At 45.6% G+C, this 25,992-nt stretch overlaps 1 protein-coding gene across 3 annotated transcripts in view; it reads left to right on the top strand.

The window, feature by feature from the left end:
- Nucleotides 1-19,936, top strand: part of Tpst1 (tyrosylprotein sulfotransferase 1) — a 58,293-nt gene extending 38,357 nt beyond the window's left edge. The window contains exons 5-7 of one of the 3 annotated variants that reach the window (XM_029533890.1): nucleotides 13,855-13,905; nucleotides 18,669-18,708; nucleotides 19,412-19,936. In XM_029533890.1, coding sequence (XP_029389750.1) covers nucleotides 13,855-13,905; nucleotides 18,669-18,686 — 69 coding nt within the window. In that variant the 3' untranslated portion in view covers nucleotides 18,687-18,708; nucleotides 19,412-19,936. Of the gene's footprint in view, nucleotides 1-13,854; nucleotides 13,906-18,668; nucleotides 18,714-19,411 lie in introns of all 3 variants that reach the window. The other 2 variants (XM_021186701.1, XM_029533891.1) reach the window with 2 other exon arrangements.
- Nucleotides 19,937-25,992: the final 6,056 nt, after the last annotated feature.

Raw genomic sequence — 25,992 nt, 5'->3', positions numbered from 1 at the left:
TGGAACTCACTTTGTAGACCAGGCTGGCCTGGAACTCAGAAACCCGCCTGCCTCTGCCTCCCAAGTGCTGGGATTACAGGCGTGTGCCACCACTGCCCGGCTTAGGGGTTTCTTTAACCTTATACTAATAAAGGCGACATTAGACTAGGTCAGAGTGTCTGAACATTTTTTAAGGTGCTTGATAGATGCTGATGCCCATGCATGTATACAAGAGACCTTCTGAAAATCAGCGTAACAGCGGAGATGTCTTCTAGAGTTGTGCTAATTTTACTGTTTTACTGATTAATATGAGTGAACATTTCCAGTTTATCAGCTGTTTGTGTTTTGTAACCCGTCTCTGAAAGGTTTTATTACACTTACTGAAGTTTTGACCTGCCGTTTGCTTACTATCAGCACTAGTCTGACATCCCACTTAACAATCCCCTCGAGCCTTTTTGTAATGGGCTGGTAACCAGCTTTCTCCTGTGCACAGACTGGCAGAAATATCCGTAAACCAAGACGTGTCAGTAATATGTCAGGGTTCCCAAGACAGTAGGCTAGAGTCTCACATGTGCAAGTCATCGTGGCCAGGTTATTCTTGGCTTCCCTGAGTGGAGATTGGAAAGAATGCTGGGGTTTGAACCCAGCAGGACACAAGAATATGTTTTACTCTCTGTGGCTTTTGAAAGGGCTTCGTGACGCACACTGGGGGCGGGTGGTGGAGAAAGAAAAGATGAGCCCCATGTTTGAACCCTTTGTTAGATTGCATGCCACACTAATGAGCCTGGAGTTAGTTCACATTCAGTGCGTACGCTGTGACACACATGTGGAGGTCAGAGGACAGCTCTGTGGAGAGCTTCAGGAGTCAAGCCCAGCTTCCCTGGGCTGGACCCCTAGCCATTTGAGCCTAGTGAGCCGTCTTGCCAACCCTGACCTTGCCTTTTTGAGTTTGTTTTGTTGTTTGTCTTACCAGTTGCTAGCTGCATTTCAAGCCAAATCCTGCGCATCTTCAAAACTTTCCCTTTTTATTTCTTCCTTTTGCCTGTGATGACTCGGATGCTGATAATATGCAGCGGTCGTGAGCTTGCATCACACGATCATATACTCCAGAAAACTCTCTACGTTGTCAGAGTTGTGTGGCTCCGGAGAAAGAAAAGGGCGGCTGGAGATGCTGTGTATTTACAGTGGGAAGTGGGAAGGAAAGGGGTAGGAGAAAAATCCCATTTGACTGGAAAATAGACATCCCCATCTCTAGGCCTAAAAATGTTGGTTTTCATAGAGTGTGCAGAGCCTAAAAGTAGTGCCGTCTGAGTCAGCACATCTGACAGGTACGTTGTCCAATTCTAAATGAAAGTCATGTGTGTTGCGGTTGCCATGACTCACACAGTAAACTGAAAATGAGATGCTAACACGTTCCATGCTCTCTTCCACAAGCCTCTAATCCCCAGATTGTAGCACACTTTAATAAATAATGCTCTCCAGGTCACGTTTCAGCCTTCTCCCTCTTCCATCGCTTCTTAAGCTTTTTAGACATAGTGACTTCTTTGGGAACATGACCAAATATAGACTCCTCCCTACCTCAGAGGCATAGGCATATACATACATTGAATTTCGGTGGACACAGATTAAAGCCTCCTGCTTCATAGTGTTCTTGTCAAGCTCGCCTGTTCTTAAGGCTTTTATTACAACCTGTTTGCTGAGAACTGTAACACTGTGGGCTTTTTCTGAGTGGGCCTTGGCTGAGCGGAAGGTTCATTGTTCCTAACAGCTACTTGGGTACACCAAAGAACCTCAGATTCCAAATACTGGCTGAAACTTACTGTCCAAACTTGTTGCTTGCTAGACAGAGGTTGGTTGCAATTGTTCCATGACTGGAAGAAATCCAGACCAGGTAATAGGAGTATTGCTATGGTGCCCTCCATGTGCAGTCTGCAAGCCAGGGAGCAGATAGAGTACACAGGTCAAGCCCAATGCTGTTTAAAGACCTGCTTGCTAAACTTGAGGAGTTGGGGTCTTGGGTGTAGCTCAGTGGTAGAGCACTTGGCTAGAATGTGTGAGACCCTGGATTCAATCTCCTGTACTACTAAAAAATAAAGTAAAATTGACCAGAGAGCTGGGAAGAAGTTCCAAGCCAGGGGTCGGAGGCAGAGCAGGAAGACCATCCTGAGCTACACTGATGTACCCTGGAGCTCCAGGCCAGCCTGAGCTACAGAGTAAGGTCCCACATTTACTCAAGAAAAGGTACACATGGGGCTCGAGAGATGGCACAGTGGTTAAGAGCACTTGCTGCTATTGTGCAAGCACCCACATGGCAGCTCCCAGGCCTCCCTGGGCACCAGGCACACACGGTGCACATACATGCAGTTGAGCATCCATCCACATACAGAAAGCTAAAGAAGAGAAGCTGAGCATCCTTGTTTGTCTCACTGTTCACCCTAGTGTCACCTAGCATTGCAAATCCCATGGGAAAATTCTTGAGTAGAGGGCTGGAGAGATGGTGTCTTAGGGTTTTACCGCTGTGATCAGTCACCATGACCAAGGCAACTCTTATAAGGACAACATTTACTTGGGGCTGGCTTACAGGTTCAGAGGTTCAGTCCATTATCATCAAGGTGGGAACATAGCAGTATCCAGGCAGGCGTGGTACAGGAGGAGCTGAGAGTTCTCCATCTTCATCCGAAGACTGCTAGCAGAATACTGACTTCCAGGCAGCTAACACCTTCTGATAGTGCCACCCCCTGTGCCAAGCATATACAGACCATCAGAGATGGCTTTGTAGTTAGAGTGCTTGCTCTTGCAGAGGACCTGCAGGTCACACCCACCTCCAGCTCCAGGAGATCCGATACCCTCTTTGGCCTCTGCAGGCACCTGAAACCATTCCACACGCACACGCACATGTACAAAATTAAAATAAATCTTAAAAAAATATTCTTAAGTAGGTCTATTCTTAGTATGGGATATAGTCTAGATTTCTTAGAACAGCATTTGCTTTTTTTTTTTTTTTTAAGTATTTGGGGATTTTGTTTTCTTTGGATACTGGTTTTTGACGTGATTGTTCTGTGGTCAGAGAACACACACAGACTGTGGCTTCAATTCTTTAAATATGTTTGGCAAATGCTTTGTGGCCAGCCTCGTGTTCATATGGAACACTGTTGTGCAGTTATGAGGTTCTACAACTGTTACCGTATTGCTCCGTCTGATCATTCTTAGTTGAGTTATAAACTCTGAGAAGAGGGCTGTGGCAGTGGCCTCTCCGCTTTCGACGTCAGGCCTGCTTCATGCATTCTGAGTGTGCATCACTGAGAGGATAAGCCGTCAGTGGTTGAAGAAGTAACTAACTCTTACTGTGAGGAGCGCCAGCTCTGACATTCTTTCCTAGAGGTCGGCCTTGTCCGATAAGCAGAGCGCATGCTCGGTTTGTTGTCCTCATCCTGTAATGTTTAATCTGTCCGTATAGCTAAAGTGATGAAGGGATAGTATTGTAGTTACCGTAGTGTGACAGTCCCTTCACTTTAGATGAGACATTTAGATCCGTATATGCGTTGTAATTACTCATCTGCTTGGGCTGAAACCTGCCATCGAGTGTGTTTTTCTTAATTTTTACACTGTCTGTCTTTGTGCTTTTATTTTCCTGACTTCTTTTGGATTAATCTAGTATTATTATTTTTTAGTCTTTTATCCAGTGTGGCAATTATTGGCTCATTTTTGCTATGCTTTGTGTTTGTCTATTATGGTTGCTCCAGAACAAGGACTGCACATTTTTTTTCCTGTAAACAGACAGCTATTAAATATTTTATGCATTGTAGGCCACATGGGTACTGTTTTTCTCGGTACAGATTTCTTTCCAGCATCTTTTCTTTTCAGCCAGATGCCTGCCTTATTAGGGTTTGCTAGCTACTAATTCTCTTAGTTTGGTTTTTAAGATAAAATGTCTGTCTTTGAGAACTTTTTAATTGCATGCATTTACTTTGTATTGGGAGAGATGCATAAGCACCCCCATGCCTGGCTCTATGTATGTGTAATCCTGTGTGTTCTGGGGTGTGGGGGTAGGGTGGGCGTGTAGGCCAGAGGGTGACTTCAGACATCTTCCTCAGTCACTCTGCACATTATTCTTTGAGGCGGGGTTTCTCTGTTGAACCCAGATCTCACAGATCAGACTTAGCCAGTTTGCTCTGGGGAGCCCCTCATTTTCACTCTCAGCCCCTCCCTGGGAGTGCAGAGGAGTCAGCACAGCCACCCAGCAGTGCTGTGGACCATCACTCTCTGCCTGACAGTGCTCTATCTACTAAACCATCTCCTACCCCCACTCTGGCTCTCTATTAGTTTATAACCAAATGGATTTATTCTTATGAATCCCTTTTTCTTATGAATCTAATTTGCCACCCAGTGACATTTTTGTTTCAAACAATGCGCTTTCCAGTTCTTAGATTTCCATTTCTCTTCTGGAACTTTCCATCTCTTCATTATGCTTGTCTTTCTGTGTTCTTCAGTGTGTCAGTGACACTGGCCAGAAACATCTCTGCGCTGTCGCCTGAGGGTTTGTCTTCCAAGCTCTCCGCTCAGTTGAACCCTGGGGTGTTGTCCTCCCTTGGTGCTAATATGAAGTGTATTTGGAGTTTATTATGAGAAGAGTTTAGCATTGATTTGAGATTACCACAGGTTTAGAAACACAGATGCTCAGGGGAAGGTCGGTGTAGGACACACTGGTGTGCGTTTCCTGGGGGATGCTTGCCTCGCTGTCTTTTTGTTGCTGTGTATATAATTTTGGAAGGCTCTGAATTTTTCTCTTCACAGGAGTGCTAAGGGATTCAGATGAGATGCTAGGGTGATTCCTGATGTGCGCTGCACAGGACTACAGCTGAGTGGGGAGTCTGTCCCGGATCAGAGAAGTGAGATAGTTCTACAGTAAATTAAATAGTCTTGTTTGGGAGATGGTTTCTTCTGGGAGAGGAGTAGAGCTCCCCTCAGGGCCATATTTGCTCAGGAGTTACACGTGGTCACTGCTGTGACAGACAGTCTTACTGGGAATCTCACTGTAAAAGGCCTACTGTCTCCTTGACAGGAACCTCGCAGCACATGTTGTTCACTGTTTGGGATTTTTTTTTTGTTTGGTGGTTTTGTTTTTGGTTTTTGAGACAGAATCTCTATGTGTACACCTGATTGTCCTAGAACTCACTCTGTAGATCAGGCTGGCCATGAACTAACAGATCTGCCTGCCTCTGCCTCCTGAGTGCTGGAACTAAAGGCGTGGGCCACCTGTTTGGGAATTTTTGATTCTCAGCTTGTGAGTCTGGCTTCAGCCAGACTTCCCAGTGAGGGGCCTTTCCCTTCCCATGCCTCCTTAAGTGTCTGTCTTTCTGTCCCATGCAGGCCCTTCAGTGTTGTCACCCATGGGCCTCTGTTGACTCTTTAGAATTTTGGATTATATTTATTTTCATGTCCTCGTGTCTTAGATGTTCGTGGCCATGATGGGCCGTTTGTATGAAGGCAGAACTATGGGACTGGAGCGGTGACTTGGTTCATGAAGACCAGGCACCGTGGTATGAGCCAGTAACCCAGTGCTACACAGATAGAGAATCGAGGAATCCTGACCTGCCGGTTTAGCAACGAGTTCAGTGAGATTATCTCAAAAAGTGGAGGAAAACACTCGTCATTGACCGCTGGCCTCTGCATGCATGTACACATGAACACACTCATGTCATGTAAACATGTATATAAAAATACACACACTACAGTAGGAAGCGAAATAAACACATTTTTTCCCTCCTTCCTTTAGCTGGAACGATCCATCATTCAGGTCTTAAGAGTGAGCTTCTCTGCGGTTGAACACCAGCTTTGAATCTTGGTTTTCCTCTTGGAGTTAAGTGAATTAAGGGAGGTACTGACCTTTAGCCTAGTTCCCACATCCCCACACCACATGTGCTATCTAGATAAAGGACTGATTGCCTTGGTTTGTATTAGTAATGCCTCTGGGAGCTAGCTGGACTGAAGTTTGAATTCATCGTCTGGCCTCTGGGAAGTCAGCTGCCTGCTGCAGCCCTGCCCCTGCCCTGCTCCGGTCATCCTCTGCACGCACACGCACGCACACGCGCACACACACCGCAGTCCAGGTGCCCATGGAGAGATGTATTTATACTCTTTTTTTGTTGTTTTTGTTTTTTTGTTTTTTTTGGTTTTTCGAGACAGGGTTTCTCTGTAGTATTTATACTCTTAGTGACCTTCCACATTCTTTCTGTTATTGTCATTTGAGACAGTCTCTCTGTGTAGCACTGGCTGCCTTTGAACTTGTTACATAAATAAGACTGTCCTAACTCACAGATATCCTCCTGCCTCATCCTTGGGGATGCTGACGTTGAGGGGAAAAGTGGGTTTGGGATAAGGTGCCGGACCTGTGGCTCCGGAACGCCCAGGTTTACTTGATCCTACCCCTGCTGAACGCAGGAACCACCCCAGTGCACTTACTGCCACCGGCCTCCACTGGTGGCAGGGGGTGGGGTGGGGTGGGGTGGAGCCAGTGGTGGTGTTTGGAATTGGTTTGTTTTTATTGTTATTGTTTGTTTTTGAAACCAGGGTCTCATGAAGCCCAGGCTGGCTGGAACTCACTGTATAGTTAGGATGACATCGAACCAATCCTCCTGCCTCTGCCTCCCAAGTACTGGAGTTACAGGCACGCTCCCAGACACCCATCAGCTCCACCGTGCTTTTATATTTGTTTGTTTTAGATGTTTATTTAAGTCTATGTGTATGAGTGTTTTGCCTGCGTGCATGTAAATATGTCTGTGTCCCGCATGCACACCTGGTATCTGCATAAGTCAGAAGAAGGTAGATACCCTGGAACTGCAGTGATGGGTGGTTGTGAACCATCATGGGTGCTGAGAGCCACACCCAGGTCCTATGCAAGAGCAAAGATGCTCTTAACCACTGAGCCATCTCTTTAGCCCCTGCACTGTGTTTTAAGGGGATTAAAAGTGTTAGAAACCCCATTTGTTCATGGGGTTAGTATGAAAATCCCAAGACCGAGATAGGAGGATTATCCTGAGTCCAAAGACTATAGCCTAGACTACATAGTGGGTGCCAGGGCCCTCAGAGTTGGAAGTTGTTTTCTTTTGTTTTGTTTTGATCTTTAATCATACTCTTTACAAAGACACTATAAAATAAAGACATGAAAACTCTATGCTGAAGGATGAGAAATATTTACACTAAGCTTATGACCAAGCCACATAGCTCCTTAAACTCAGATACGGCTTCTAAAGTGGGGAGACAGAACAAGACTGCCTTATCTTTACTGCTCCTCTTATCCAAATCGGGGGGTACCCTGCCTAAAAAGGCAGGCACCTCAAGGCCAGGCCGGCCCTCGAAAACCCTAACCTGACTTACAGTAAGGACAGAACAGAAACCATAGAAGTTCAAGTGAGCGATGCAGGCACATTAGAGATGCTCTTCCAGGACGCACAGCTAAAGGCTAGAAATGAGGGGACTGGAGAGATGGCTCAGAAGTTAAGATCACTGACTGCTCTTTCAGAGGACCTGGATTCAATTCCCCACACCCACACGGTGGCTCACAACCACCTGCAACCCCAGATGTACAGGATCTGAAACCTTCTTCTGGATTTGGCAGGTATCACATACACATCTGGTACACAGCCTTATACACAAACAGAGCACCCATATATGCAAAAGCTAGTAAAATGATAACTATTTTTTTAAAGATCAGAGGTGAAGATGATAATTATAGAAAATTCACACAGGCAGAACAAAATGGGGGATTGTCCAGTGAATAAGAGATGCCTCCAAAGGAGAGGCCAGCGTGACAAAAAGCTTTCTGAGCTGGCTGTAACCTGACAAGGACGTGCTCTCACTGATTCTAAGGAGCACTGTGAGAAGATATCAGAACCTAGAGCGACTGGAGTTGTGTTTTACATTCCAAGGACCTTGGTATCCTGGTAAAAAAGAAAAGGAGGAGGGAGGACCAGGGAGGAGCTGTCAGCGCACCAGAATAGTCCTGGCTGAGCGCTCTCACTCCCAAGAGTAATGTTAGAAACGACACAAGGGGCAGTGGACTGTTACTGTACAATTAATGTTTTTACTAGCTTTTGAGAGTAGAGTGTATGTGTCATGTCCCTTAGCCTCTGGTTCCCTTACATTTATTAATTTTCAGTTTTTCAAGACAGGATCTGGGTGTACAGACAGACATACATGCAGGCAAAGCACCCATACACATAGAATGAAAACAAGCAACAAACTATGTAGGCCAAGTTTGCATCAAATTCACAGATTTTCCTCTCTTTCTGCCTCTTAAGTTCTGGGATTAAAAGCACGTCCCACCACCCTGGGCCTGAATTCAAAGTTTTACTGCTGAATTTTGTATATTGATAGTGCATTCTGTGATAGGAAAAGTTTTCTATGTAATACTAGCTTATCATCCTGATTGAAGCACATTTTGACTCATCTTCATCTAGCAGTTAAGGCACTAAAACTTTTCAATTTGTATTAAAGCCATTTGGGGAGTGGATTTTTGTATTTCTGTGCTGATTAATTCATTTATCTCCATAATATAGGAAGCGTTATCATTTTCCTCGTTGTCTCCAGACAGGACAAGACTGTTGAACTTTCTAAGAACCCAATTTGATATGTACACCGCCAGAAACCTTGAAGTCAGATGAGAACATGTAAACACACATGTTACCAGCTGTTAGCATTTCTGTTTTGGAGTCAGTGAGTCTCTTCTGGGTCACACAAGCCCAGGGGGACCGGGAATGTGACCTTCAAAGCTGCCTTCCTTCCTCTACTGTCATTCCTGGCTGCAATTGTGTTTTCTCTGCATGGGAAAATACCAAGTTATAATTCCTCAAGAGAAAAAGCAGTAAAAACAATGAATTATATTCCCGATGAGCGGCAGGCAGAGCACGGGTGAGATTCTGTTAGGGACTGAAATGAAAACTAACCCAGTCTACACATAATTACGTATAAGTGGAGAGAAAAAGGCAGGACTTGTAGCGAGTTTAGAGAAAGAAGTGTGAAGAATAAAGGTTATTCTAACCTCCAGCAAAATTTGAATTTATGACCTTGGATGAGAAGAGACTGTGAGACCAATCTTTGGCCTTTGCAGTTAAAAATATGGGGTTGGACTGTAGCAAGTGATGTATGTAGTGCCTGTCTGAATGTGCCGAGCCCTGGGTTCCATCCAAAGTACTGCAAAATAAGTATAAAGTAAAACACAGTATGTGTATGTTGAAAAAAAAACTACAAATAGAAACAACACTTTAGTCTGAGGTGTCTAGTATAGTACCAGGTACAGATTCTGGGCACCAGCATTTAGTGATTTATTGCCAGCTGTTACATAAAGCTCTCTCATTGTAAGGTTCTGGGTTTTGTTGTTGTTGTTGTTTGTTTGTTTGTTTGTTTTTTAGGTTAAAGAGGTTGGAGGTCATTACTTCCAGGTAATCTTGTGGATCAGTTGTTACCAGAGCATGTTTCATTGAAATGTTCTGTAAGGCTGCTTGTGCCCTACAAGGACAGAGCTGGGCACTGGGACAGAGACTGTGTGGCCCCACAAAGCCTAAAATATTTATATATTTATGCTCTGTTACATAGTATAGTTATTCTTTGCCTTCCATGTTCCGTGCCTTCACAAATGATATATTCTCTCATTCATATTCATATTCTCTCTCTCTCTCTCTCTCTCCCCTCTCCCTCCCTCCCTCCCTCCCTTCCTCAAGGAGGAGGCACCAGGGTACAAACACTTGTTTTAAGTTACTGTTTTATTTTCTTCCTTAGAAGATTTTACATGGGGCTGGAGAGATGGCTCAGTGGTTAAGAGCACTGATTGTTCTTCCAAAGGTCCTGAGTTCAATTCCCAGCAACCACATGATGGCTCACAACAACCATGTGTAATGACATCTGATGCCCTCTTCTGGTGCATCTGAAGACAGGGCCAGTGTGCTTCTATACATAAAATAAGTAGTTCTTTAAAAAAAAAAGAAGGAGGAGGAGAAAGAAGATGATTTTACATGTGTTTGTGGGTCGGGGCTGGGGTGCCCACAGCGGCTAGAAGCGGGTGTGGATCCCCTGGAGCCTGAGCTGCCCAGCATCAATGCTGGAGACAACTCAAAAAGAACAACGCGAGCTCTTGACTGCTGAGCCATCTCTCCAGCCCCCTCATGGGATTCTTTTTCTTTTCTTTTCTTTCTTTCTTTCTTTCTTTCTTTCTTTCTTTCTTTCTTTCTTTCTTTCTTTCTTTCTTTCTTTCTTTCTTTCTTTCTTTTAAATGTGTGGATGTTTTGCTCACATTTATATCTGCTTACTGCATGTGTGCCTGGTGCCAGAAGTCGTCAGAGGGTGAGGTTGAAACTGAAGCTGCAGTTTCAGTACTTCCTTGACACTGTAGTTCTGGCTGGCTGTGAGCCACCAAAGCCTCGTCCTCTGCAGGAACAAATGTTCTTCACCACTGAGCATCTCTCCAGCCCTGTGTGCTCCTTATGGTCTAGCCCAGTGAACTTCTTAAGGTTAATGTGTTGGCTATTGAAAAGTTTTTGTCTTCCCGACTTGACTCAGAGAAAACTTGAAGGAACAGTGGGACTATTATCTGTATATACATATCATAGACTTTGGTTCTCACAGTCTCCTGTGACTGCTTCCTCTCTCCTATGTGTGTTGGACACATGGCTTTGGCTTCAGATGTTTTCTTATGTGGAAGGAACCAGTACTCTGCTTCCTGGGTATCCACATCTAGGAGAAAGTTGTCCCACATAACCAACCGAGTTAAGATTCGGAGACACATGTGGGAGCTTGGCTTGTTTGTTGTTTTAAAGATTTACTTAATCTTGTGGTGTGTGTATGAAAATATTGCACATCTAAGTACAGGCGCCTGCAGGATCTGGAAGAGGATATTGGATCCTCAGAGCTCCAGCTCCAGCTAGTTGTGAACTACCTGATGTGGGTCCTGCAAATATCACAGGGTCCTCTGCATATCCCTGGCCAGCCTGGGACTTGCTGTATAGACAAAGCTGACCCCATACTCAGAGAACTTTTCCTTCCTGGGTGCTGGGATTAAACACATCCTGCCCATTTGGAGGTTTATTGGTTTGTTTGTTTATTTGATGACGCAGGGTGTCAGCTAGCCTAGGCTGGCCTTGAATTCACTATATAGCTCAGAAATGGCCTTAAACTTGAGATTCTCCTGCCTCTACCTCCCACTGCTTGGGATATAGATGTGCACCCATGTGCCTGGCTTATTCATTCTGATCATGGTCTACAGGACTGCTGTATCTGGAAGTGATGGTTTGTTATATCGTATGCCCTTATGGCAAACTATATTGCCCTAATTATATAGCTGCTTAATCAGTCGAGCAGGAATGCACATCTGCCTGTGTCTCTCTGTATCTGTGCATGCATACATACTGTATTAGCTACTTTTCAATTGCTGTAACACCATGACGGAGGCAGGATATAAAAGACAGCAATTCATTGGGCTCAAGGTTTCAGAGGGTTAGTTAATCCCAAAGGAACATCATGGCAGCAGGTTTGTTGGCACTGGAACAGCAGAAGAGCACTCACTCCTCAGTCCACAAACAGGAAAGAGAGGGAAGAGAGCGAGGGAGGGAGGGAAGGAGGGAGGGAGGGAGAGAGAGACAGAGACAGAGACAGAGAGAGAGAGACAGAGACAGAGACAGAGAGAGAGACAGAGACAGAGAGACAGACAGAGACAGAGAGACAGACACAGAGAGAGGACACTGGGAATGCTATGAGTCTCTAGAAACCTCCAAGTCTTCCCCCATGACACATGTCCTCCAACAAGGCCACACTCCCAGCCCCTCCCAAACAGTTCCACCAACTGGGGACCAAGTATTCAAGGATTCAGACACATGAGCCTATGGGGGATTCTGGTCTACCCCGCCACAGGTGGTGCACTAATATATTAGAATACAGTGTAGAATGCAGTGCGTTGATATCTGGTAGCATAAGTCCTCCCACTTTGCTTTTCCTGTCGTGACTTCTTTGACTCTTTGCCCTATGTGTTTCCGTGTGTGTGTGTGTGTGTGTGTGTGTGTGTGTGTGTGTGTGTGTATGTGTGTCCAAGTGCTGTTCCTCAGGGGTCCATTTTGTCTTTTAGAACAGGGTTCCTCGCTGGGACTGGGAGCTCACTGATAGGCTACGCTGGCCAGCAGTGGGCCGGGGTGCTGCTGCCTCTGACTCCATAGCCCTGGGATTACAAATGCGCTCCACCACACCCAGTCTTTTATGTAGGTTCTGGAGATGGAACTCAGATCCTCATGACTCCTAGAAAAGAACTGAATGATCTCTCCAGCCCTTGCCTTATGCATTCCTATATATATATATATATATATATATATATATATATATATATTTTAAAGATTTATTTATTTATTATTATTAACACTGTTGCTGTCTTCAGACACACCAGAAGAGGGCGTCAGGTCTCATTACAGATGGTCGTGAGCCACCGTGTGGTTGCTGGGATTTGAAGTCAGAACCTCCTGAAGAGCAGTGAATGCTCTTAACTGCTGAGCCATCTCTCCAGCCCCCCTATATAATTTTTACAGTAGACTTTTTGCTGTTCTTCTCCAAAAAAAAAAAAAAAAAAAGATGCTAGCAATTTAATTGGGACTAATTTATGGAGCCATCACTACTGTATTGAATCTCCCTGACCCTTCTATTATATTTATTGTTAGATATTCAGTAGGGTTTTAAAAGTTAAAAGTGTAGGGGTTTTTTTTGTTTGTTTGTTTTGTTTTTTTAATGGTGCTAGATAGTTGGCTCAGTGGTTAAGAACCCTTGTTGTTGTTGCAAAGGACCCAGGTTCAATTCCCAGCACCCATATGAAGGCTCAGCACCAGGTATGAGTATGGGGCACAGACACAACATACAGGCAAAACACTCACATAAAATAATAAAAATAAATCTAAAAACAATTGCAGGGCAGTGGTGGCCCACATCTTTAATACCAGCGCTTGGGAGGCAGAAGTAGGCAGATCTCTGAATTCAGAGGCAGCCTGGTCTATAGAGTCCAGAACACACAGGGCTACACAGACAAACCCTGTCTTGAAACAATAAACTAAACAAACAAACAAGCAGAAAACCTAGAAAATAAAATAAAAATCATCTCCTAGTTACCACGTGAACTAGAAACATCCTCTGTAATATTGAAAGTATGGTTTTTATTTTAAAATTTTATGAGCTTGGGCCGGGATATAGCTGAGTTGGTAGAGTGCTTACCCAGCATGCCAGAAGTCCTGGCTCTGATCCCAGGACTGTATAAGCTGAGCATAGTGACGGGTGCCTGTAATCCCAGCACCAGGACCAGTGGAGGCAGGAGGATTACAAACTCAAGGTGATTGTTAGCTAAAGAGTGCATTTGACGCCAGCCTGGGGTGACCCCATCTCAAACCAAAGATCTGTGAGCTTTAACTAGATGTCACTTTAAGGATCATCTAGTACATCTTAAGTAGGATCTCGGGTAAAGTTGACTTAGCTCCAGGGCTGTAACTGGAGAATTGATGGGCAGCCGAGAGAAGCTTGCTCCTAGCCAAAGGGAGTCCCAAGGGAGCTTGCCTAGGACTCGCTTTCTCCCAGTCACTAAGAACAGCACTGACATTTTAATTTGGATTCTCTCCCCGGGCATTCCCGTCCTTTCTTAGCCAGCCAGCTCAGGAGCACTGAGCCATCCCTGCGGGGGAGTCAGAGAGAGTGGGGGTCTCACTGAGGTCTGTTTCTCTGGCTGCCCCTGAACTGATGGGTTTCTCTCTCTCTCGTTCCAGACTGCCCAAGAGTGTGGCAGCCCAGTGGCCGCAGAGGTCACATGTGCACTAGGGTGTGCCTGATTCCTTAAACTGACCCCTGCTCTGTTCTTTCCAGGTCTATAAAGGAGAATTTCAGCTGCCTGACTTTCTGAAAGAAAAACCCCAGGTACTGTACTGTTTCTCCTTCCTCCTCTTGTCACGTAAGAGCTAGCTCTTCCAGCCAGGAAGCTTTTGAAGAGACAGCAAGACTTAAGTGAAAATGAGAAAATAAAAGCCAGCTGTGGGTGGTTTCTGCCTTTCATGTCGGCCATCAGCTGAGATGAGAGGATCACAAGTCCAGGGCTAGCCTAGGCTACACAGAGGTCCAGGTCAGACCCCTCTCAGTGTACAGACAAACAAATAAAGACGGGAAATAGGAAAAGATAATGCCATGTGCCCTGGTAGCAAACTGTAGTGATCTGAGAGTCCAGGGTCTTCCAAAGCTAGGGAGGTGCTTTGATAACAGATCATAGGCAGCCACAAAGTAGTTCACATATAAATAAGGAGATGCCTGCAGAGTGCCCAGCCTCCTGAGTGTCTCCTTTGCATAAGAGTATGCAGCCACAGTTGGTATTTGTATTATATTCACATCTGTGGTGCGTTAATTGTTCTCACGTGGTTGTCAGCCGCTGATGAGAGTTCAAAGCTTGTAGTTTTTATACTTCAAAAATAACCTAAAGCACTGGATATGATGGCACACACCTTTAATCTCAACACTTTGGAGGCAGAAGCAGGTGAATCTCTGTGAGTCTGAGGCCAGCCTGGTCTACAGAGTACATTCCAGGAGAGCCAGGCCTACAGAAGAAGACCCTGCCTGAAAAACAAAAACAGAAACTGATCTACAGTTACAGTTGTAATGTCTCAGTTCATTTACATTCCATTCTTGTGTCCTGAGTTGGAGAAGAACAGAGAATGTTATGGCAGATGTGCCTAAAGTGACCCACAGTGCTCTGTCACCACCTGTCACCTGTGAACAGCTGGGAGCCGTGGGAACCCCTGCTGTCTTCACAACCTTGCTGTCCAGCATCATCTGGGTGCCACTATCCATACTGAGCTTAGCTGCTTACAGTGTTTCAGTTACAGCCGCTGGGGAAATACTCTCTTACATGTTTGTGTGAGCTGTGTCTCCTGCGGCAAGCCTGGGGGAAACAAGTGGGGTGTCCTCCAGAGCTCTGTGACGCTGTCTCCCACCAGAGGTGAAGGCTCTGCTCTACCTGAGCGCTCTCGGTCCCCAGCCCTCCATACTGACTGCTGACACTACGGTTTTAAAGTGCTTTCAAGGCATATTCTTGGCAGTCTATCCTTAACACTCCCCCATTCTTTTCATGGATTCAACAGTTGTTTGCCAAGGATCTGTTAGGAGTGCGAAATTCGGTATAGGACCTGTCCTCAGGAGTGGGAGGAAAAGGAAAGGTCTTCTCAAGGAACTCCTGAGCGCCCTCAAAACTCCGACTCGTGCATAGAGGGGAGGGCACCTGGCATCCCAGAGCCCTGGCTGGGTTCCTGAATGGACTGTTACTCACCACTGTGGAACCTGGAGCCAGAAAACAATCCAAGAGGCAGGAGAAACTCGAGGAAGCCAAGAAAGGCGATTTGAGAGTGAAACTGAAGGTGTCCCTGTGCTTCCGCACACATCCGGGTCATCTCTAGGTAGAGAAGGAGGCGGGTAGACAGCAAACAGGGACACCCAGAGGAATGTCCCATGTCCCCTAGAGGAAAAGAAGCCTTCAGTAGTGGATTTGCAGAATGATAAGTTACACACCTGACCTGAGGAGATCTACTTATTACAACTTATCATAGCTGGGCAGAGTGGCATGTGCCCATTTTCCCAGCACTGGGGAGACAGAAGCAAGAAGACAATAAGTTCAAGGGCAGCCTTGGCTCCAGAGCCAGACCCTTTGCTAAACAAACAACCCCCCAAAAACCCCAAAACAGAAAACGAATAAATACTGCTAGAGTTGGTGAGATGGCTTAGTGGGTAAAGGCGTTGACAGTAAACCTGACAAGCTTAGTTCGACTCCTGGAACCCACATAAAGGCAGAAGGAGTGAAGTGATTCCTGACAGTGTCCTCTGACTTACAGACACGTGCTGTGTACACATATACCCCCACCCCCGAGCATTCACACCAGCGCCCATCCATGCAAAAATAAATAAACAAGTAATGTTTTAAAAAATGAATGCCAGAGTTGGGCATGATGATCCAACCTTGAAAACCCCAGCACTTGGGAGGCAGAAGCAGGTGGATGTCTATGATTTCTGTCTTAAGTGTACGTATGTTTTGCCTGCATGTATGTCTGTGGAACACATGTGTGCCTGATAGCCAAGGAGGCAGAGAAGAGTGTGTCAGATCCCCTGGGACTAGTGCTAAACAGTTGTGGGCCACCGTGTGGGTGCTGGGACTCAAACCTGAGTTCTCTGGAAGAACAGGAAATGCTTGACCATTGAGACTTTTCTTATATTTTGTTTTTTGAGGTAAGGTCTTTCTATTTTGTAGCTCTGGCTATCCTGAAACTCTCTGTGTAGATCAAGCTGTTCTGGAATTCACAATGTAGACCAGGCTGGCCTCAAACTCACAGAGATACAACTAACTGCCTTTGCCTGCCAGGTGCTGGGATTAAAGGCATGTGCCACCACACCCAGCTCCAAAGATAAAAACTTTAAGAACTAGAAATAAAAAAAAATAGTCAAAGTAAGCCTTTAGTGGGACAATTATTTTTTAAATACAACACAAATTTGTTGACTTTAGAGAAGTCTTATATGTAAATAAGGTTTTAGAATGTGTTGATAAACATTTCAAATTACTGTGCTGACTATACTGAATCTTTCCTACAAACACATTAGAAAAACGAAAGATTGTGGCTTAGGAGCTATGTAGACGACTTAGTGATTAAGATTACTGGCTGCTCTTGCAACCTTAGTTCCATTCCCAGCACCATGTCAGGTGACCTCCAACTGGCTGTAACTTCTGCTCCTGGGGATCAGACATTCTCTTCTGGCCTCTTGGGTCATCACACTCACATGTATATACTCTTAGACAGACAGACAGGCAGGCAGGCAGGCAGACAGACGGACACACACACACACACACACATATTAAAAAATAGAAATAGAATCTTGAAGATGCATGTTGTAGCATGCGTTGGCTGCTCTCCCAGAGGAGCCATGTTCAGTTCCCAGCCACCACATGGTGGCTCTTAACGACCTGTAACTAGTTCTAGGCTATCTCCCGCTTCCTTCAGATACCAGGCATACACATAGTATGTAAATATACACTCAGGCAAAATACCCATAATCGTTATATATAGAAATCAACATTTAAAAGCAAGATTATGGTTTAAGTAAGAAATGGATCCAAGTGGGTGGGGGCACATGCTTGTTGTCTTGGTAGCCGGGAACTAGAAGCCGAGGGATCAAGTTCCATGTCATCCTCAGCAGCACTGAGTGTCCAAGGCCCTCTGGGGTTACACGAGACCCTATCACAGCGAGGAAAACGAAATAGAAACGTGCGAAGCACAGCAGCACATGCATGGAATCCCAGAACCAGGAGGCAGAGGCAGGAGGACCACTGCAGGGCCACCTCTTCCACATAGTAGAGTTCAAGGTCAGTCAGAACTGAGGAAGAGGTGCACAGGCCAGGTCTGGGAGGGTCCCAGAGACAGTTCAGTGCCCTCTCCCTGTGGTATCAGAGCCCCACCCTCTTCCCCTTGTTCATGGACACAATAACCAAAAGTTCCCCCAGCTTTAGCTGCCAGCCTTTGAATTGAGGCTAGGCGGGCTCAGAGTTTCAAACATCCCGCCACGGCGTTGATGCTTCTGGTGATGAGGCCACCCTGAGACCTCACGCCCTAATGGACTCAGAGTATCCATGGGGCTCATGGGGAACAAGGGCGTCCCTGTTGCTCAGGAGATGCCAAGGAGTTAGACTTTCCCTGGAACGTGCAAAAGACCAGTCTAGATTTTTTTTCTTCTTTTTTTCTTTCCTTTCTTTCAAACAGCTACAGGCTGAGTTTATCTGAAGGTCTGGTTAGATCCTCTTACAAGTGAGGAGTCCCTTGGAGAGTCACCATAACCATGAATATATTTTCATAAGAAGAGGCTCTTTATTTCGTTACTAGTCCCCAACACAGGTCCAGGACTGTCCCTCAGAGCACTCCCAAGATGCAGCCCCTAGCCTCGCCAGCACAGGACTTATAAAGGCAAAAGCTACAAGACTGCATGTATCCTGCCTATGTGAAGACAGGGTCCTATTTTACCATATATGTCTTGCAGTTGTCTTAATCATCTCTTTGAAGTTTGATTACAAAAGCAGAAATAATAGTCATCAGGAGGTGGTGGCACATACCTTTAATCCCAGGAGGCAAAAGTACTCAGGAGGCAAAGACCAGGCAGATCTCTGTGAGTTCGAGGCCAGCCTGGTCTACAGAGTTCTAGGACACCCAGGACTACAAAAAACAAAAAACAAAACACAACAAAGTAGCAGTTAAGTTTTATGACCCCACTATCTTGCTGGAACAGCAAATATTACAAGATTAGTCAATTTTCAATGTCTAGGGAAAAGGAAGTTGGCTGCTAGAGTACAGCCTATGCAAGCTAGGGGATTGATCTATCTATCTATCTATCTATCTATCTATCTATCTATCTATCTATCTATCTATCTATCTATCTATCTATCTGACTATCTATCTATCTATCTATCTATCTATCTATCTATCTGACTATCTATCTATCTATCTATCTATCTATCATCTCTCAGTCACTGTCAGTTTAGACCTTAAATGCAATGTTAACCCTTACAACCCTTGTAGCCATACCTGATGTGTTGGTGCTAACAGTCACTACTAACCAAGCAACCCTAAGGATTTTAACATCTCTCTTGGTTCCTTCAACAGACGGAGCAAGTGGAGTAACTGAGCCCGTAACTTCCCACAGGTGAGGTGAGGCCTGGTGGGTGCTGCTGGGTGGTGGTTTCCCCGTGAGCTAGCAGAGCTAGCCTTGTGTCCAGATGGAGGGTACACCTTGGGCCTCGGGCACCTTGGCTCTGCCACTTCCGGCACCAAGCAGCTTAGTTCTGTGTCTGTTTCCCTGACTGTAACAGGAAGAGTGTGCTAAGCAGCGGTCCATGGTAAGAGCTCACTGACATGGCTTCTTCAGAGAGTCTGGCAGGGAGAAAGTGTGGGAATAGCATTTGCCAGGGGCCTGTAGCATTATGAATCCTTAGGTAGAGAGCCCGAGAGACTGAGGAGCCCAGCCATCTGTGTGCTGGTGGGAGAAGCTCCCAGAGAGCCCATGTTAAAGTCATGTCACATGATGAGCAGTCGGTATGGTTGCTTTGGACACTGGGCATTGGTGGTGGCATCAGGTGCAGGTGACCGTCGCCATCATTAGAAAGGGCCTGTGGCAGCCCTCCTGTGCTCTTGCCTTGTATCTTGAACTTACTTGCAGGTACTGGAAACATCACTAATGGGAAACTATACCCCTCATGCCTGTCCCTCCAAGGCTTGTGCTGGTGTTGTCTGTCCTCATGGCCCTGCGGAGCCCACTCACCCCTTGGCACAAACAAGAACTGAGGCAGGGGATACAGGAGAGGCAGCTCTGATCTCTACCTGTAACCACGTGTTGTGCGTTTTCCTAGGGACATCGCTGCCCTGTCTACAGAAAAGAAATCTCGGGAATGTCTGTCTGCTGCGACAAGGGGTGTCCGAGCCCATCGCTCCTGTTCACCTGCCTGCCTCCTGTCCCTGGGGGAGGCATCAGACATCCAAGCTTCCCCAAGTGATGGCTCTTGAGCCCAGTAACATGCATGGCCCTCAGGATGCGGAGCCCAGCAGGGTCACAGTTCTGTCACAGCCCCTCTTGTCCTTGTCTTTCCTTCCCAGATTCCAGTCTTTAATTTCAACGAAAGGAGAGTTTGAAGATGGCGTTCCGTTAACAAAATCGGGCAGTCTCATTTTGAATAGGTTTTCTGTACACGTTCCAATGTTTCGTAGAACACTCGTGCCTGTTGAGACGTATCGATGTGGATAATAGTAAATACCTTAATTATTTAAATAATTCATTGTATTGTTTCAGAGACGTTTGGAAATTACTGTATACATTTACAACCTAATGACTTTTGTATTTTATTTTTCAAAATAAAAGCTTAAATGTGAAGCACTCAATGGTTCTGCTTTTAATGCTGTCATTCGGAGGCACGGGCCTGAGAAGGTGCTACACCGGCTCCCGTGAGCTGTGTTATAGCGTATGTGCATGCAAGCAAGCGGGTGTACATGCCTGTATGTGTGGCCAGAGGTTGATGTCGGGTGTCTTCTGTCACCCTCCACCATAGTTTTTGAGACAAGGTCTCAGTGAACCTGGAACTTGTGTTTTGGGCTGGCTGCTAGACTAGCTGGCCAGCAGCCCTAGGAGTCTGCCTGCCCTTCCTCTCCAGCATTGGGGTTACAGAGCCTAGCACAGCCGGCATGCCTGGCTTTTTTACACAGGTGCTAGGGATCTGAACTCACAACCTCATGGTTGCACAGCAAGCACCTTACCTGCTAAGGCATCTCCCTAGCCCTTGGCAGATCACTTTTTTTTTTCTTTTCTTTTTTTTTTTTTTTTGTTTNTTTTTTCAAGACAGGGTTTCTCTGTATAGCCCTGGCTGTCCTGGAACTCACTTTGTAGACCAGGCTGGCCTCAAACTCAGAGATCCGCCTGCCTCTGCCTCCCGAGTGCTGGGATTAAAGGCGTGCGCCACCACCGCCCAGCTACGATCACTTCTTAATGACATTTTGTTTGTGTTTGTTTTGAGATAGGGTTTCTCTGTATGCCTGGTTGGTTGTCCTGGAATTCCCCAGGGAGATGAGGCCCACATGGAACTCGCAGAGATCCGCCTGCCTCTGCCCCCCAGAGCACAGTGGTTAAGGTGTGTGGCCTCAAGCTCAGTCGCCTAGGGACGTTTTCTGTAACTTATTTCAAAGTCCTGCTGCCATTCATTTACGAATCCTGTTCCAGTTGATTCTGGCGTACCGCGCCTAAGGTCAAAGGAGCTCCTGCTTCCAAGAAGCCGTTACTGTGGGACACAGAGTAGCAGAGATAATAGTAATCACATGGATTGATTGCATTTCCTCTGCTGGGCACAGAACGAGATGTTTTCTGTGGTGTTCTGGTTTCACATCTGTACCCGGTGTAGTCATATCTGCGTCACTAACTAAAGTCCCTTCTGCCCTGTCACTCAGCCAGACACGTAAAGGTCATTCTCTTTCCACCCATGCATATACAAGAAGAATACAAGACCTTTGATCCCACCATCAAATATTTGTTGAATTTATCCACTTAACCTCCAACTCCTCTGTCCCGATCCTAATCAAAGACTTCACTCTCTGTGAAGACGCCATTACAGTAGGTAATCTCAACCCACCAATCCCACTCTTGGCTCACTTCCTCTCCTTGGGAATAGAGCCCACACTCTCTTACGATCCAGCCCCAGTTCTCCGCTCCATCCCTCCATAGGCCTCTGTACATTGTTTCTCTCCCTAGAATGTCTTCCCCTCTGCTCCCGACCTGGTAGCTGCCTCTCTCTCTCCTGACGTCTCCTCAAGTCCAGTGTCCTCTGGAAGATTCTCCTAGCTCTTGTGCTAAAACTAGACACCTGTGCTAGTTTCCTTTTGCATTGCTGTGACCAAGAGAAAACAACTTCGTAGGAAGAAAAGCTGCTTTTTGGCTTACAGTCCATCAAGGAGGGAAGGCAAGGGAGAGTGGATGTCGAGTCTGGTTGCCCAGGAAGCACAGTGGTCAGAGCCAAGCATGGGTCTAACCTTCAAAGGTGCACCCTGTAGGAAGGTAATGTTAGAATCTGGTTGCTGCTTCAGCCAACTGTGCTGCAGCAGTCTCCCATTAGACCCCAATGGGTTCCTACTGAGACCTGACTAACAAGCTTCCATGTGGCCAGATTTCTGACCTAGGGAGTTAGCTAACACCGATGTGGGGCTTGCTGGCCACACCTCTTACTCCCTGCTCATTTTCTGCCTCCTGCCTGGGAATGGGCGAGCCTGGCTGCAGGATTGGGCTCCCATCCTCAGAAAGGTAGAAGAGCCCCTGTTTCTGCCATGTAGGCCCTGATACTCCATAGTGAGGGCTGTGGCGTGCTTTGTCTGTCTGACCACAGCATTAATAACTCCTCTAACTCTCCATACAGCCTACAGGCCTTCTTAAGTGTTCTTCTGAAACCCACGTCCGAGACCGTCCAATGGCCTATTAATAGCTCCACCAGGTTGCTAAGGGGCAGACCCCACTCACAGCTGAACAAACGTTCATGATGTATGTGACCTCTGAGCCCCCATTGATATATCTACTTCACCCCTAATTCACAAAATCTTTTTTTCTGGCCTAAGTATATTCTTTCTTTTTTTTCTCCTTTTCCCTTTTTCTTGTTCTCTTTCTTTCTTTCTATTTATTGAGACAGGGACTCATTTTGTAGACCAAGGTAGACTACACTATGTAGTCCAGGCTAGCCCCAAAATTGTAGCAACCCTTCTGCCAGGATTTTAGGTGTGAGCCACCACGCCTGACTCTGGTCTAAGAATATATTTCTTGAGCTTCATAAAGAAAGGAAGTTCTTTTCCAAATGATAAAAGATATTCCTTTCAGCATTTATTTATTTATGTATTGTTTGTTTGTTTGTTTTTTAAGACAGAGTTATTCTGTGGAGCCCTGGCTGTCCTGGAATTCACTCTGTAGACCAAGCTGGCTTTGAATTTATAGATTCACCTGCCTCTATGTCCCCAATGTTGGAATTAAAGGCTCGTGCCACCTCTGCCCAGCTCATCTATTTATTTAATTTATTTTTTAAGATTTATTTCTTTATTTTATGTATATGAGTACACTGTACAGATGGTTGTGAGCCACCATGTGTGGTTGTTGGGAATTGAACTCAGGACCTCTGCTCGTTCTGGCCCAAAGATTTATTTATCATTATATGTAAGTACACTGTAGCTGTCTTCAGACACGCCAGAAGAGGGCATCAGATCTCAATACAGATGGTTGTGAGCTAATATGTGGTTGCTGGGATTTGAACTCAGGACCTTCAGAAGAGCAATCAGTGCTCTCAACCGCTGAGCCATCTCTCTAGCCCTAATTTATTTTTCATACAGTTTCTTACTCTGTAGCCTAGACTGATCTGGAATTCACTAGGCAGCCTTCAGACTTGTGGCCATCTTCCTGCCTTATTAAGTGCCCTTAATCATTTTATAAACATGTCTATGCTTGTGAAGAGTTAGGAGTTCATAGAATTAAATGAAGCCCTGTAGAATGAATTAAAAATATCCAGTGAAGTTGAAGGAGAAATGGCTGGATAGAGCCAAGCATAAGGTTTTACTCGTTTAGTCTTAGCAAATGGGAAGCTGAGGCAGGAGGATTACAACTTCTGGGACCAACCTGGGATACACATTGAAGTCAGGCAAAGTTGGCCTATGAACTGAATCACAGGGCATGGTAATCCATGCCTGTAATTCCATCACTTGGGAGGCTAAGCAAGGGGTATCATGAATTCAAGGCCAACTTAGGCTACACAAGACCCTTTCTCACAATAAGAAGACTAGAGAATGGCACTAGTCGTTAGGAATACTTACGTCTCATGCACAGAACCGAAATTCAGTTCCCAGGACCCTCACGGTGGCTCCAGCGGACACCCTCTTCTGGTCTCCTTTCACACAGCACACGCATGTGGCATACAAACAAACATACGGGCAAAACACTCGTACACTTAAAACCTAAGATCTGCGTTTAAAAATAAGATGATAAAGAATGCAAGGAGAAAAGAAAATACAGCCCTTCTGTATTACATCTGGTGACCAGCCATTCTGAGAAGGAGTGCCAGGAGCACAAGGACCAGGGCCAGGGCAAACAGCTTTGCCTGGAGCTGGAGCCTGGACGATGGAGCTCAGGATGGATGCTGTGCTGAGACCCACATCTGTCAAGATCATGAATAAGTTAGGGAAATAAAGCATCTTACGAAAAGTTGCCCACTGAGTAAGGGTTGGGGGCGGGGTGCAAATGCAGGTGGCCTGGACCCAGAGCCCGGGTCTTAATGACCTGCCAGTGACCACCACTACTCAGTCATTACCTGTCGGTGACTGCTCATTCATTACCCGCCAATCAGCATCTCTCCTCGGGACCTTTTCTGTCACTCATCATTAGCACTCATGGGAACTCTTTAAATACCACCCTGGACTCAGTCATTTTCTCAGGCATGATTGTGTCCTAAGAACTCCAGGCAGATAACTGGCCTTAGGACTTTATGTTGACCCTTATTTCAAGCAGTCACAAGGCTTCTAGTATTAACTACCAAAACCCAGGCTGGTAGGGAATGGTCAGGCGGGGCATCCCTTTTTCCTTAAAATCAGGTTTGGTTTTCGTTGCTGCTTTGAGTCCTTTTGATCTTAAAGATTTATTTTCAATGTGTAGGTGTGTGTGTGTGTGTGTACATATGGACGATACTTATATAAGGCTTGTGTTTAATATTTTTTATTTTTGGTTTTCTGAGGTGGTCTCAGGGGCTTACCCCGGCCTCCAGCTATGGGATAACTTTGAACACTTCCCTTGGTTTCCCAAGTGCTAGGTCTCAGGAGTTCACTACCATACCTGGCCCTATCTTCTTAGGAAAAAAAAAATAAGTGTGTCTCATCCTCTCCAGAGTTGTTATTACTAAGAATCTAGAGTTGGTCGATTTTCACAGCAAAGCCACTGTTTTGGTGTTATGTAGTGTAGAATTCTGACCTTGTGGTCTGGCTCTGATAGGAAAAGCCTAAAGTGCCCTCTGCTGGCCAAGCATGGAATGACTGCAGAATCTGAAAAGGTTTGGCCATTGGAAAGAATCATAAACAAATGGAAAGTTCTGTCCACTTCGGACCCGGTGAGTAAAGGCGGCTGCGGTCAAGGCTGGCAGCTCCCAGGAACCCACTTGCTGGGAGGAGAGAACCGAATCCTACCCGTTGTCCTTGGGCCTCAAATACACAGAATAAGTAAGGAAAAAAAATACATGAAAAAATTATTTTTAAAAACATGGATGAAAAGGGGTTGGGGGCACCCAAAAGATTGAATTCTCTAATCCTACAGGTGAGCTCCGTCCCTGTGGTTTTGAATAGTGTCATTGGCATGCCTATGTAAGTATAATACTTTCATCTCTTTTTCTTCTCTCTCTCTCTCTCTCTCCCTCTCTCTCTCTCTCCCTGGTTATCTTTTTTAAAGCTATGATCTCATGTATTCCAGGCTAGCACTGAATTTTCTAGGTAGCTGAGGACTCCCTTGAACTGCTAATCCTAATCCTCCTGCCTCAAAGGCTGGGATAAAAGACACATGAGGACCCACCCCGCTCAGCATATTTGTTTTCTAATGACTTACTACTTAACCTATCCTTTTGAGTAACGATTAGCGCTACTGATGCCGTCAGGACTTGGCTCCTTATTGGTCTTCCCAACTAGATAACTGAAATGTGAATCCAGAACGAGGCAGAGGCTCATCTATAGAACTCAGATCAGATGGAACCTGGCTTGAGATTTCACTGAGGCTGAGATTTACATCCCCCCCCCCCCCAGCGGTTGTAAATGTTGGCCAGAAAACCACATCTGGCTGACCACACATACTCATTTCGGTCTTGTCTGTGGTTGCTTTCTTGCTACAATGACAGAAACCAAAAGGCTTGCCAAGTCTGAAGATCTTTACTCTGGGGCTCTGGACAGAAAGGGCTGGCTAATCTACACTCTTGCTTGTTTAGTCCCTATATTGACTCAGAAGTAGTAGTTCCTCAAGCCAACTGAAAGGATTCAGTGGAATTCAGTTGCAAACATCAGAACTTCAGATCTGGTAAATCAGGTGCGATGGTGCATCCTCCTGGGACGGAGGCAAGGACATTAGAAGTTCAAAATCATCCTGGGTTGCCTAGGGAGCTCCAGGCCAATCTGGAACGTGAGACCCATTAAAGAAAATAGAGATTGGAACTACAGTTCAGCAGTTAAGAGCACTTGCTGTTTTTCCAGAGGACCTGAGTTCAGTTCCTAGCTCCCAAGTCAAACGCCTCACAACCACCTGGAATCCGACCCTCTCTTTTGGCCTCTGGTACCCATATACAGACCCATAAGCACACAGAGACACATAAAGAAAAATAAAATTAGGAGAGTAAATAGCAACTGAGTGAGCACATAAGATTCCTTTCTTTAAAAAAAAAAAATCCTTTGGGGA

The sequence above is a fragment of the Mus pahari genome, chromosome 23, assembly GCF_900095145.1.
Source record: "Mus pahari chromosome 23, PAHARI_EIJ_v1.1, whole genome shotgun sequence".
Classification (NCBI taxonomy): domain Eukaryota; kingdom Metazoa; phylum Chordata; class Mammalia; order Rodentia; family Muridae; genus Mus; species Mus pahari.
Note: the sequence above shows the minus strand (reverse complement) of the source record. Positions and strands in the feature narration are given on the sequence as shown.